The sequence below is a fragment of the Aotus nancymaae genome, unplaced genomic scaffold (assembly GCF_030222135.1).
Source record: "Aotus nancymaae isolate 86718 unplaced genomic scaffold, 86718_ANA_hifiasm-v0.15.2.pri h1tg000090l, whole genome shotgun sequence".
Lineage (NCBI taxonomy): Eukaryota > Metazoa > Chordata > Mammalia > Primates > Aotidae > Aotus > Aotus nancymaae.
Genome location: NW_026988505.1, coordinates 4,026,640 through 4,041,377, shown reverse-complemented (window position 1 = coordinate 4,041,377; position 14,738 = coordinate 4,026,640). Strand labels below are relative to the sequence as shown.

General features: G+C 37.9%; 1 protein-coding gene across 1 annotated transcript in view; it reads right to left on the bottom strand.

Annotated features, from left to right (window-relative positions):
• CSMD1 (CUB and Sushi multiple domains 1) overlaps positions 1 to 14,738 on the bottom strand; it is a 2,129,340-nt gene that overhangs the window by 274,475 nt on the left and 1,840,127 nt on the right. The window contains exons 38-40 of the mRNA XM_064369795.1: positions 10,927 to 11,045; positions 7,885 to 7,954; positions 2,422 to 2,538 (exon numbers count right to left, since the gene is read on the bottom strand). Of these exons, the coding sequence (XP_064225865.1) occupies positions 2,422 to 2,538; positions 7,885 to 7,954; positions 10,927 to 11,045 (306 nt within the window). The remainder of the gene's footprint in view (positions 1 to 2,421; positions 2,539 to 7,884; positions 7,955 to 10,926; positions 11,046 to 14,738) is intronic.

Below are 14,738 nucleotides of genomic sequence, written 5' to 3'. Positions count from 1 at the left end.
ATAATTTAAGCCCTAGAAAGAACTTTTACCAGGGGCATCATAATTCCAAACGTTGACCATGTCAGGAGACGCATCACCATTCATATGCTTCTCCCAATTTCTCACTTTATATCTATGACTATTCAGAGGCTATAAAATTTATCCCAGGCAAACCTGGTGCATTACTCAAATGTAATCTACAACAAATCATTCTGAAGCATACTTACATCTATTCTAAAAAGCCAGGGATAATATTTTGTATGCCTGTTGGATTGGGGATAAAGTTTCTTTTCTCCTCTTCTAGATCCTTTTTAAACACGCATTCTATGGAATATCAAATCTTTTAAAGATTTGCATCAGTTTAAAGATGTTATTTCATACTTTCTTTTTCATTTCAATCTTTCTTTAAATAATTAGTTTGTTTAGGTTTATAGATCCAAAATAAGAATTTAGACAATTTGGTTGCATTGAAGTTCTTTCCCAAATTATTCTCTTGAACAATAGTTTAGGAATGGATAAATAAGAAAATATATTAAATGATACCCTTCTCAGAAATGATAAAATAGTAACATTGGAAAAATATGTTAAGAAAGTATTTATACCCACTTTATTCTATTAATAAATAGAATTCATTCATAAATAGAATGTTTCTAGCTAGTTTCGAGAGGAAGATAGCTTGTTTTGAGAGGAAGAACAATAAAAAATATAATCAGGTGATTTTCTTGTTTGTTTCACTTTGTTTTTTTTGTTTATCACGTGCCAAGCCCTGCACTAGCCTTCTAGCCAGAATTATTTTATTTAACCATCGCCATAACCTTATGTAGCTATTTCAGCTATGGGAATGAGGAAGTTGGGGTTCCTGTGGATTAACTCCTTTAAGAAAACCACAACTCCTTTAGGGATAGCTGCAGTTTGCCTCAGATTTCTCTCATTCTCTGATTCTGTTAACGACTATAATAATTTGCCCCAAAAGGCTGTGATCCTTAAGAGCACTGAGACTGTGGAAACAATCCAGGATTACACATATCTCTGATACAACCCTTAATCCTTGACTCCAAAGATTAATTCAACAAGTTCATGTCTCCACATCTCCATGGCAAGGACAACAGGCCCAGATTGGGAGAGTAGTGGAGCCAATGCTGCTGAAAGGTTTTCATAGCTCTCTGTTTCATTTAGCCCTCACATAATCACTGCTTTATGCTCAGAGAGATTATGATTGAAAAACAAAACAAAACTATCAAACTGAGAAAGCTGGGAGAAAGAGAGGGCTCCTATAAAATCCCTTTCACAGAGTCTCTCCTTTCCTTGACCACTGCCAGGCGTGGCCTCCTACAGATAACGGGATGGTGGTGAACTCCACAGGCGCCCCCATCCCATTGAGCTGCCCCTCCTAGGTCTTCCTCTTTCCTTGTGGAACAGTCGTGTTGGCCGACCGCCTTTCCCACGTCCAGTGCCTGACCAATGTGCCTGGCTGTCATTCCGCCCGTTTATTCCCCGACCATGCTCTGCTGAGCAAGTCCACCCCGACTGCTCACTCCTGCTGCTACTGCCAACCTGCGCACAGATTCTAAAGGCAGAAGCTCTGAATAAAGCGTGCAATCTTCTTCCAGGGCAGTGATTTCTATTTATGGCTGTACTCATTTATTCATCACTCAGATAATATTTACTATATAAGTACCCAGTTACTCTGCCCGAGGACATTCACTGAGTGCCTAACTTGGTCTACCTAGAGTGAGTGCTGTAGAGAAAATCACAGGTAGGGAAACCCAAATAAATGAATTAAAATATGAAGGAAACCAGGAGGCAGACAAGGAATGGTGTGAGAGGGGATCAAAATTTCACAAAGACCATGCATTTCTGAAGAGAGGGCAGAATGAGGTTCTAAAACAGTATAGACAACAATTTATGAATTATTTAAAGTGAAAAACCTAAATGTTAACAACTAGATATTAAAAACATATTTATAAACCTAAAAACAATGTAATACATAATAAAAATGTTTAAAACAATACTGTTTTTTGAAATTTGTTTTATAATTTAAAATGAGTCATAACCTTTAAAAAGCCTTCAAAATTATCCAGAAGAAACAATAACCATGATTGACTTCCAGAGACAGATGAGGAAAAGCATGATTATAAATAAAGAGCTTGATAATTGAATTAGGGATGCTACATTTTGCCTTCATGTGCACTACTACATTATCATTCAGCCAATTTAATTTGCCTTGAAAAGAGCTGCACAGCTCGATTGATTTTTCAAATAACTTTTCCACTCTCAAAGTTATCCTGTCAAAGCTTTATTTAAATCTGTAAGCCACTTTCAATTAAAGATACAGTTATGTCAACAGAATAAGGCCTGTTTCTTATTCTGCTTAATTCTTTCTAAGGTAGAAATGAAAAAAATAAAATGACCTTTTAGGAATTAAAATTATATTTCACTTACCATAGCCGATGGGTAATGAGATCTTCCAGGTGCAGTCTAAGTTGTTGGGGTAAGAACCTGGGAAGCCGGGGCTCAGGATCACACCTCCCAAGGTGCTCAGCGTCCCTCCACAGGTGGCTGTGAAGTGAACAAGATGTCAGTTCTGTGGGTCCTCACTTTCTCCCTGGAATCTCTGATCCAACCTGCTTCACTCAACTATGCTAAGAAAGAGCAAGTCTTTGGAGTTGAATTCTGCCCCTAATTACAGCACACAATATGGTGCTGTGTGTCTCACTTATTTAAGAGCTGAGCTCTCCCTCTTGACAGTGAACTCTGCTTTAGAATAAAGACCATTTTTCAAGATCTATCTTCTCCTTGTACTCAGAGGCTCCCAGTAAAGGTTACTCCATTTAATGTTTGGATTACAGTCAGGCATCAAACAGACTTCAGTTTATTAGCTGCTATTCATTGAGTGTTAGAGTTAGTTCCTATTTATTGATTGCTGACTATGTGCTACTTACTGTGCCTAGATAAGTGCATTACATACATTAACTCACATAACAACTCTGAAATGCTGGTGTTATTACTATTCCCCTCTTACGCATAAAGAAATCATGCCTGGAAGAGATTAAGAAATCTGCCTAAAGTGACATGCCTGGTAAACAGTACAACCAGAAGGTCATTCCAGCTGCGGCTGGTTCCAGAACCCGAGTTTCAGCCAAGACACAGGACTGTCAGAGAGCCTTTCAATTTTGGAATGTAGTTAACTGCAACCACTTTCTCCCCAGGAAATCTTACGCTGTGAGAGAGGGTAAAGTAAGTTCATGTATCCTCCCGTATCTTGGCGACTCACATGTTTTGTTACTGTATCTGAGGTTTCACTATAAAGAAACACGACTGATTTTACAACAAACATGCCCAGTGATATAGGTCAAAGCATTTGAAATGCCAATCTTTGACCATTTGTAACCTATTAAAACGGCAATTTTTTATATTCTGAACTTCATGCGAATGATGCCACTTCTTTTCAGGAAGTCCGCATGAAATGGCTTTATTCTTATTCTAACAATGCTCTCATTAAGCAAAATATTTTCAACAAAATATGTTCTGGAAGTCCTCTTTCAGAGGCCCCCTAGGACACGTGTGAAGCCTTTTTGTTTTTTAATCATCATCAAGGCTCAGTTTATTTGTAATTTAATATGAGAAACAGCTCAAACTCAAGGCTAGTGAATATGATGATTGCTCAAGCCACGGCATCATATTCTGGATTTCAAACACCAAATAGGCTGAAAAATGTAAGTTACCAACATTTAAAAGTTTATTTTTGTGGTGTGAGTCATAATTCAGGAAAAGTCTTGCACAGCATCAACTGTGTTGCTATTTAAAGTATAATCTCTCAAGGCGACGTCTTCTTGGGAGAGGCCAGGCATTTGCAAGGCCAGGCTCTTGCCTGTATTTTGTCCATGCAGCTGTGGATTGTGCTGAAGACACACCAGTGAGTCTGAGTGGCATGCCTAAATACATTTAGCAGTAATACCCTTTCCCTTAGGGCTCATGTGACCTGCAGTGACAGTAGATATGTATATCCATCTGTCAGAGGTATTCAACCAGAACAACTCCATCTTGAACAGGAGCTGGATGAAATAAGGCTGAAACCTACTGTGCTGCATTCCCAGATGTTTAAGGCATTCTAAGTCACAGGATGAGACAGAAGGTCAGTGCAAAATATAGGTCATAAAGAGCTTCCGGATAAAACAAGCTGCAGTAAAGAAGCGGGCTAAAACCCACCAAAACTAAGATGGCCACAAGAGTGACCTCTAGTCGTCCTCACTGCGGCACTCCCACCAGCGCCATGACAGTTTACAAATGCCATGGCAACGTCAGGAGGTTACCTTATAAGGTCTAAAAAGGGAAGACATGAACAATCTCCCCCTTGTTTAGCATGTCATCAAGAAATAACCATAAAAATGGGCAGCCAGTAGCCCTTGGGGATGCTCTGTCTACAGAGTAGCTATTCTTTTATTCCTTTACTTTCTTAGTAAACTTGCTTTCACTTTACTCTATGGACTTGCCCTCAATTCTTTCTTGTGTGAGATAGAATAACCTGCTCTTGAGGTCTAAATCTCAACCCCCTTCCTGTAACACAACTACAGGGAAGACATGAATGAAAAAGGCCAAATGAATGACAAAAAAAAGAGAAAACAAAAGAACCAGCAAATGTGGTTATTACTAAAATGTTCCTTTAGATTTTAGCATGATTTTAACATACACACACACACACACACACGGAAATCATAAAACACAAACAGCCATGTACATCTTCAGCTGAGGACTGAGGCAGCCCTGCAGGAGGAGCTGGCCCAGGGCCTGAATGTAGACGGCGTCATCAACACGGATGTCTGTGTCCCACACAGATCAACTGTCCGTGTGATGGGAAACCAATCATGGGCCTGACCTCTGGGTTCATCTCCTGTCAAACACACAACAATCACCAATTTACTTGAGAGCTTACTTAAAACCACATGTAATCCTTTTTTTCTGTTTTCGCTGTTGCTCATCTAAAAAACTACAAGTCAATAGATAAGCATAAGAACAGAGCTCCCAAAAGATGCGTATCCATCTTTATTCCTTTGTGACATTTTAAGGTGACTGAGATTTTACTCAAGGATACAGACCATGCCCTGCTGAAGAGCCCAGCAGTGCAGTAAGACATGGAGGTCCCAGGGCATTGCTGAGACTTGAACCTCACCCACCTATAGAGACCTGGAAAATTGTGAGACCAATCCGGGCTTGTTACATATATTCAAAACAGTCCATACTGGTTAAGCTCTCAGAACACTGCTTGGTATGTTAACCTCTAGAGAAGTGATATTATATACACTGTCTTCATTAGTACTAGTATTTTTCAAAATTAGGTCATGGGATTTCCAGGAACTCATAAGTAAAATATTATCTCTCTATGGACTTCTACTCATAAAATTCCTCAGTTTGGTGTTTGGTTTTTTTTTTTTTCAATTTGGTGTTATCTAAAGCTAACAGCTATGAAAAAAAAAAAAAAAAAACAATAAAACCAAAACCAAACAAAAAATGCTGTTTGATCTCTAGAATCAGTCTTTAGGATTTATCACAGGTCATGTGTGAGTTTTTTCAACAATGAAAACATTGTATATGCTGTAAAGGATTACAGAAGTTGATCTAACTTCAACATGTGCTAATATTTAAGATGTTAAATAAAAAAGTTAATATATTTTGCAAATGTAAGTTAATTATTTGAATAAAACATCCCATTATTTAATATAAAGTGATAGCAAAGGCATATTATTTGATTGGATGCCTGCTTGAAATTGATTTCATTGTGAAGTTTTAAAAATTTCAATTTCTACCTTTAAAGGAGGGCTCTTCATTTAAAAACAATTAGGCAGATTGATGTTCTGTATGAGTCAAAGGCACTCCTTTTACCATTTTTTTTTTCATTTTTTCCTTCCAAATTAAGGCTGGGATTTTAAACATCTATAGGAGTAACTTTATGTTTTTAGCTGACATGTTAATCTAGACATTTATTTTTACTAAGAAATAGCCTTTACAGATAAGATACTGGCCACTAAGGTATATTTTTCACTTTTGTAAGCAAATATGATATAGTGAGCATAACATAAACAGTCAATTATCTCCTGGATGAGACTATCATAAAGGCTGAAGTTTTGTTTGTTTTATAGGTTTCTTGCAGTTTTATTTTCCTCTGTACACAATTCCATCTGCATCACATGCAAGGCAGTTAAATTGTGTATTACTAAAAGCCATTGAATACCTAAATTTATTTGAGATGTGGGGAAAGGAGGCTGTCAGAAGAATGTGTAACAGACAGTAATTACCTGCTTTACTTGTGGGTACCCACACCACACTATGCCAAAATGAATTCTAAACAGTATGTGAATAGCTCATAGGACCATTTTCAGGCTACATTGTGCCCTTTAAAATGGCTAATGTTTACCATATGGAGCTGACCACTTTCTCCTGAAACACCATTTGGCAGTATGGGGTGCTTGAAACTAACCATCTGGAGGTAAGTGGGTTCTGAGTGCACTCCCAGCAATACTTGAGTGTTGGAACACTCTCGGGAACTATAAAGACAGCACCCCCAGAAGTGTGACTATTATAATGACCCATGCTCTCTGATACTCATTCATTTCCCAGCTATTCTGTAATTGAAATTCTTGAGTGTGTACCATGTGCTGAAGGTACAGTGGTGAGTGGTGCATGTCTCTGTCACTGAAGTCTTTGGAGATTGTAGAAGAGCAAATTAAATAGCAATATCATTACAGCTCTGCAGGAAGTAAAGTCAGGCACATGGTGGGTGGTAGCCCAGGGTAGGGACGATTCATTGCACCTGAAGGTGGGAACCCAGAGAGCATTGAGGAGAGGACACTCCAGTGCAAACTTCAAGATGGTGCCTAAACCCTCTAATAAATATTTTAATGCAATATTTGAAAAAAATCAAAAGAAATGTAGAAAAATCTATAATTAACAAAATATGAAAATTTTAAATAAAGACAAGATATAGTACTGCTGATTTTTCCTTTTGGCTCTTTCCTATGATAAAGTTGGAGTATGGTTGAATATGGGAGCCTCATATTAGGATCCCATGGAGATAATTTAGGAGGGGACTGTGCCATGAAGATATGGCACTGGGGCTAAGACTCACAGGGGAGGATACACTCAGGTGGAGGGGTTGACAAGAGTGAGAAATCACTTGGATTTAGGGAGTGAGGGAGAAATTTAAAGTAACACCCAGATTGGTTGTTTAGGCAAAAAAAAAAAAAAAAAGGCAGGATACTGCTAATAGCATTCTCAAAGGAAGCAGATCCGGGAGAACAACAAGTTTAGAGAAGCCAATCAGAAGTGGGAGGTGGGTCGGGGGTACGGAGTGTGAAGTAACTGATGATGATCCTGCTGGGACAGTGCCTGCAAGGTTGAATCGTCAGGTGCCTGAGATACAGGTAAAGGTTTTTGAGACTGGCTACAACATATAGGTGATGGGTGAAGCTGGGGGCCTGAATGATGGGGAGCAAAGGGTACCCTTCATCAGCAACCTCTGTATTGCTGGAAACTTGTTTTTTCTGAGGCTAAAGGTCAACAGAGAAAACTACTCAGACTTTCAGACCACCTGCATTCCGTCTTTGCCATAAGTAAACAAACTGGCCTTCTGACACGAATGTCACTTTGGTGTAGGGCCTTGAGCAGGCAGTCTTGCTTCTTGTCTGTGTGGGTGACCCAGACAAACTGAGAGGATAGACTTGCTGCATCCAGTGGGGAGGGTGCAGGCTCAGCTTGTCATTCTGCTCTACTGCATTATGGTATTATCATTATATAACACATGTTCTGAAATTAAGAAATTTAGAAGTGCATCATTTGAAGCCCAAGAGTAGAGCAGGTCTGTTCTTCCCAGCCTGTGCATTAGCAAGAGTAAAGGTGCTGCATCCTTACCAATGCAGAGAGGAGATGGATAGTTCCAGCGGCGAACGGTCCCTGGCATACAAGAGATGTGGGAACGGCCCTGTTTAAAAGAAAGGAAAACCCACATGACTAAAACAGAGCATTTAAGGATTAAATGTTTGAGAATATCTGTCATTTTTCCTTTCCTGTTTTAATCATATATATTTCAAAATTCAAAATTTGTGAAATCTGTTTTAACTAATGCTTATTAGTGAGTCATATTTTGAACCAACATAGAAAAGTATCCATTTTCACTTGTTTCTTCCTACTAAAAACAAAATCTTGCAATGTCCCTTTGACCAGACAGTAATTCCCAGCTACTTTCTTGGTATTTAAAGAAGAGTATTGAATTGCACAAAGTATGCATTTTTTTTTCATCATCAAAATGTATAGCTTTTGGCCTAAGAGGCTGAAAATAATTCGAAAGCACTAGGTAGTGATTAGAAGGGAAAACGTCAACAACGCAAAGCCTGCTTATGAAAACGTAGCTTCCGTGGTTGTCTACGGTTACAAGTCACATGGTTACCAGAGTTCAGCAAACCACTGGGTAGGTTCTTCCTTTATCACCGTAAAAGGAGCCTTCACATTCATTTTCTTACAAGACAGCCTCACACATTGTCACATCAACCTGCCTGCAGTGAAAGTAACCCTCATCACTCAGGGTTTCTTTATTCTGTAAATATATGAAGTTTTCAACTTTCTACTTAAAAAAATCTGTTCTAGTCTTTCTCACTGAAAAATAAAATCAAACAGCAGTGGGTTAAATTCAGAGATGTTTTGTGCTAACATCTCTTTCACAATTAAAGACAGGTGATTAGGGAGACCTCTGGGTGCAGTCTATTTTTATTTTTTTCCTGGTTGTGACTCAGTGGCCTTATCAGCCAGGCTTGCTTATCTCATAAATTTCCATTTGCCACCCACAACTGGCATAGAGGCAATTGAAAAACAATATTTAATCTATGTTAAATAATTCCAGCCACAGTTGGAACGCATCAAACAGTAATTTGCACGAATGCAGTTATCAATAACAAACCGATTTCCTAAGCTCTCAGACATTTCATACTCAATCCATCTGCCACAAAACTAACTTTCTCATACTTCTTGATATTTTTAAAAGTAGTTACAGCAAAGAAGACTATATTTAATTTTAAAGAAGGTACTCCAGACAATTTTGTGCTGCTGGCATTTATATTCTGTGTATACCCATTCTCTGATGCATTAAATTATCCTTATAAATTTCCTTCTGAAATGGGAGTAAACATAAAGTTTAAAAGCCTCAAAAATTTTTCATCAAAGATTACCAATAAAATGGTCATTTATTACCAATCTAGGTAATAGTCTGCTATTGATTTTGATATAAACATTTCAGATGAGTGATTCTAGCTACAAGTTTTCTAATGAACTAAAACAAGATAGGACCCTCTGCATTTATTTATTAGTGTTTACTCAAATGGGAATTTCCTTTTCTATGTTTTAAAAGACCATAAAAACAAGTTGAGAAAAGATGGAAGTCAACCTCATTCCAATATTCAGGATTTAGTTTCAGCATCTGATGTCATGGCAGGCCCCTAAATCTCACTAGGCATATATTTATAGACACTCACGTGTGAACTGTGCAAGGAACAATGCTTTCATACTAATATGTAATTTATGCATCTGTTGCTCCAAATATATTAATGTGTTAGTAAAATTGTCAGTTGTTAGCAATTAAAAAAAAATCCAGAATCCTTTTTTGCTCGTGTGAATGATAAACAGCAGCTTGCAAACTCAAAGCTTGGCATGGTTTGCAATGAAGAAAAGAAACACAGCTTAGTTTGCATTTGAAAAACAGAGTTAATGAACGCTATGATTGGACTGTGCAGAAGGGCGTCCACGGCCTGTGTCCCTAAGCAGCGTATTAAATAATCCATAACAAGCAATTTCTTTAGTAAAGACTTATTTCTGTTTTCTTCTCTGAGAGCTATCACAGCATCACTTGAAAAAGAACGCCAACAGAAACAGCAAAGTCTCACCATCAAATAGAAAACAGACGGACACCCATGAGCAAGGGCAAATATTAAAGAGCAAATATTTTGGAATTTGAGGGATAAGAGTAAATATGATATTTACCTGATTTCAAGCAATTATAAAGCAAGCCCCAAACAAGGCACAAAAACAGCATGTCAGTATAGACTGCGGTGCTGCTCTAAATGAGACCCTTGAGATTTGAAAGATAATTCTTTTTTTTTTTTTTTTTTAAAGACAGGGTCTTGCTCTGTCACTCAGTCTGGAGTGCAGTGGTGCAATCTCGGCTCACTGCTACCTCCATCCACCTCCTGTTTCAAGTGATCCTCCCACCTCAGCCTCCCAAGTAACTGGGACTACAGTAACGCGCCACCATGCACAGCTTATTTTTCCATTTTTAATAGAGATGGTGTCTTGCTATGTTGCCCAGGCTGGTCTCAAACTCCTGGATTCAAGTGACCCTCCTACTTTGGAGTCCCAAAGTGCTGGGATTACAGATGTGAGCCACTGCACCCGGCATAGCATAATTATTTCTATCACAGCACATGGATCAGGAATGTTGCGTCTTAAAGATTCAGCCTAGATAGCCTTTTCTTTTTGGTGCCTTATTTACCTAGCCCAAGTGGGCATTAATGATGAACAGAATGCTGAGAACAGTTTGCAGAGTAGGGCATGCACATGACTCAGAAGCAGATGCAATCACTGGCTGCCAGGAGAGGACTTTCAAAGATGCAGCGTTGATACTTTGCCCCTGGAATGCTCTCTGCAGAGTTATTGGGAACACATACATTTTGAAATTAAATAATTTTGAAAGATCGAACACTTAGCTTTGAAAGATTGCTTTATCATTTAAAGGCTGTTTCCAAAAGATGACCAACATCCATGATTTAATAGAAATAGTATGATTCACGAACTGAGTGGGGAAAACCAAATTCGTTTTCTGGGTGCAAAGCGAGGAATCTGGCTGTAAGCAAGCAGCACAAAGATGACCATGTGTGTGGCAATCCTGAGAACTAAGAAGGAGGATACCTGCAAGGTGTACCCAGGCTCACACTGGAAGGAGAGCACGTCGTTCACCATGTAACGATCTCCAATTTTGATGCTGTTGCTGGGGAGGGCTGGCTCTTGGCATGCGGCAAGACCTACAGCTAGAAATACAAAGACAAATGCTAGAAATTATATGACATAAACAATATTCTTACCATCTGAACCACCAAAGTTTCTTTCTGTTGCTCTTCTTCCATAGAAATAAACAAAGGCTTCAATTCTTTCTCTTGTTATTCTACCAAGAAGACTTTAAGCATCTTTAAATCAAAGCTAATTCTTAAATATTAAATTATCTCATGTTCATCACATAGTGAATCAAGGCTTTGATTTAAATAACAAAATTTGTTATTTCCACATTGAGTATAAAAGATCCCAACTTCAATATATACATATTGTTAAAATGTCTTTCAAAAATTGTGTTTTTATTATATGTAAAACTACAGGATATTGCCCTCCTTTGTTTTCCAAGCATACTTGGCAGTCTTTATAAAAAAGTTATGTATGAATATGGGAATTCTGTTATTCTAGAAAAAATAATATGAGAACAAATATTTTATGTTCAGTCTCTCTCTCTCTCTCTCTCTCTTCTTTTAAAGATAACAAAAAAAGATCTCATAAACAGTCTGCTCTTTGTTAAATAGCAACAGTATTTACAGACCCTAACACTATAATCCCACACTTTCCTAGATGAATTGCATTCAGTTAAGACACTCACAGATTTTTTTAAAGGCATCATATAATATCGGAACTCAGCCTAAAGTATCAGATAAATGAAGTATCATTTAACACTGAAACCTTTCTGTATAAATCCTTACCATAAGAATAAACAAGATATGCAGCTATAGTATTTTATAGAATCAAAAATGTATTTTGGTTTATCAAAAGGTACAATCTTTACATTATGATATGGACAAGCTCTGAGGATGTAAAGTGTACAGCACTGGATGTTGATGAATATATTAATTCATTTAATTTAAAAAATGCATTTGAAATGGTGCTAAGAACTTACTGAATACAAATAATTTATTCCATTATTTTAACATGTCATGATGAAATCGTGGAGAAGGGCTTCTCTAGGTAGGCCAGCTTCACATTCCTTACATGAATTTGGATTCCTACTTTAGTTCTTGTACTTAACACGAACATGAATGAACTTATCAGATTACTTAATTGACTGGGACTCAGAAGAGAAGCTGGGGTAGAGGAGAGGAGAAGGGCTTTAGTTAATCAGAAGCAAAAAAAAAACAACTAGAAAACAAGTTCACGCAGGGGTAGCCACATGCTAGTAGTGGTCCCCAGGCACAATGAAGATACAGCTGCCTGCACTGCCCATGGGCCTAGTCCCCATGCAGGGCTCTGCCCTGAGGCCAGTCAGCTTTCCCTGTTCCATCCCTGCTCCAGTCTCATCAGACTTTACTTTCAAAAAAAAAAAAAAAGAAAAGAAAAGAAAAGAAAAGAAAACGAAAAGAAAAGAAGAAAGAAGCAGCCAGCTAGCACAAGTGCAAAGATAAAATGATTAAGAATTTCAAAATCAGCGGCCACAAGCATGAGACCTGGTGGGACTCATGCAGCGCCCGCTCAGGAAGCAGCTCTGGGTTGAAGCTACAGAGTCAGCACAAAGGCCAAGGGAAACATGGGGTCGTCCCTGTGCGGCTGCCACTGAACCAGACGCATTGTACTAACTCCAGTCCCCACCAGACCCTCATAGCCAGGCTCCTTGTGTCTGATATGAAATGAGAGGTAAAGTAAAGGCAATCTGACTGTCAGAGTTGCACAGATTGGTGTGCCCTGTACATGAACCTGAGCTCTCCTGTGTGGTGAGCTGACAGTACATTTCCTCTACTGCCTTGATGTTGGAGCCTGTAAGAGGTGCACCCCAACAGTGCTCCAAGTGTTGAGTCGGAGGCAACGCCATCCCAAATCGTTCACCAGATTGCTGAGTGTTTCCCCAAATCTGAGAGGATGAAATGGAGAGAGAGAAGTGTCTTCATTTTACAGTACTGACGCTGTTCATTTGAGAATCTCATGCTAGGGAATTCAGGTCAGAATGGAAACCACTGGTGCAGAAACTAGCTGAGTAACGTCAAGCCACAGAACCTATTGATTCTGTATAGAATGCGCAGGGATGACGAGTGCCATGATGTTTTTCTAAGTCAAAATAGATTTTTCCTTAATGGCAGTATTTTTAGAAGTATAAAATACCATAAGCATTAAGCAGCAATATATTTTATTCCTACCACAGATTTTCAAGCCACTTGGGCTTTACATAAAAGATAAAACTGCTAATATGAAAAAAAAAATACAATCACTTAGGCCTTTAACTTGTTTTACTAATGTAAGTCAAAAATCTCTTTTAACTTTAGAATATAGATTACTACATTTAAATCTCATCCTTTCTTTCCTAGCACATATTAGCAAGGTCATCTACCATATATCTCTGAATTTTTTATTTCACCCTGAAAAAATGTATGCTTAAAATACTAGGTACATTTCTAACTACAGTCGGGAATACTAAAAATCTGCTTTAGGGTGGTGATACTAAGTCACCATCATTCTGAGATACTTCAAGGACACACCAGGTGTGACACAGAAGGAAGAATATCAATTACAAAAACAGCTTCCAAATATAAAGAAAAAATACCTTGAATGAAAACTGAAACATTACAATTCATATTAAAGTCCAATTACTAAATCTGCACATTTTACTCATAGATATATGTTTTTATTTATGATATGTTGATTTATATGAAGTTATTATGTATTGATTTATTGTCATTTTCTCCTTTCTTGAATTCTATCCAATTGATCCTTTGGGTAGTGGGGAAAGCCTTGCATTTATAGCTGACCTTTCTGGAATTACAATTAATTTAAAATGAATTATAAATAAACGAATAAAATAAAACACAGAAAAATACCATTTCAACTGGTGTGTAATATGGCCAGACTCAGGAAGCAGTTCTATGCAGAGCACAATATTTGAAATGTAAAAAGAACCATCTCTTCTTCTTCCTTCTCCAGTGTCACTACACATCAGTATATGTCAGAAGCTGAGAATGCAAAGATATAAATACCTGGCATGTGTAAGTACATGTTTTAGCAATATTATTTAAATCTGCTATTATATCCATCCAGAAGTGGAGTGACAAAGTGGATAAGCGATTGATATGATCAGAGCCCAAGTATTTTCTACACATTGCATTTCTCTTATAAAGATGCACTAATTTGCCTTTAACACTAGGAGTAATTCAAGTCGCCATGAGAACAGATGCAGGGGCAGAAATTCAAGCTTGACATACAGGACAGAGATAGGTGTGGTAAAATAGGGCGAGAGTGGAGCACAGGAGAGCCCTGAGCTTTTTAGGAAGGGGGTGAAACCTTTTGAGCGAGAGCTCAACCATCTGCGTAATGGATCTGAAACAGAAAAACCAGAAAGGAGGTGAAGGAATGCAGAAAGTCAGTAACACAGAAGACAAGCAGTGAACCTTCTGACCTTCAGGGGACAGAAGGCCATCTACTGATGGATTTTTGGTCCAGAAAAAGATTAGACTATTTATATTTAATTACTGTATTAGTCAAAATATGAAACAAAGATGATATAAGAAGTAGGCAGGGTGGTGTTTGGTAATAAATACGAACTATAAAGGAGGTAAGTTTGAGCCCATACATGTATACATAATTCTCTTTTTAGATTTTTAAGAAGAATGATGTACTTTTTTAATAAAAGAATTTTAAAAAATTATTTAAAAAAAATTTTAAAAAGAATTACGTATGATACTTCTTATCATACAATCTTT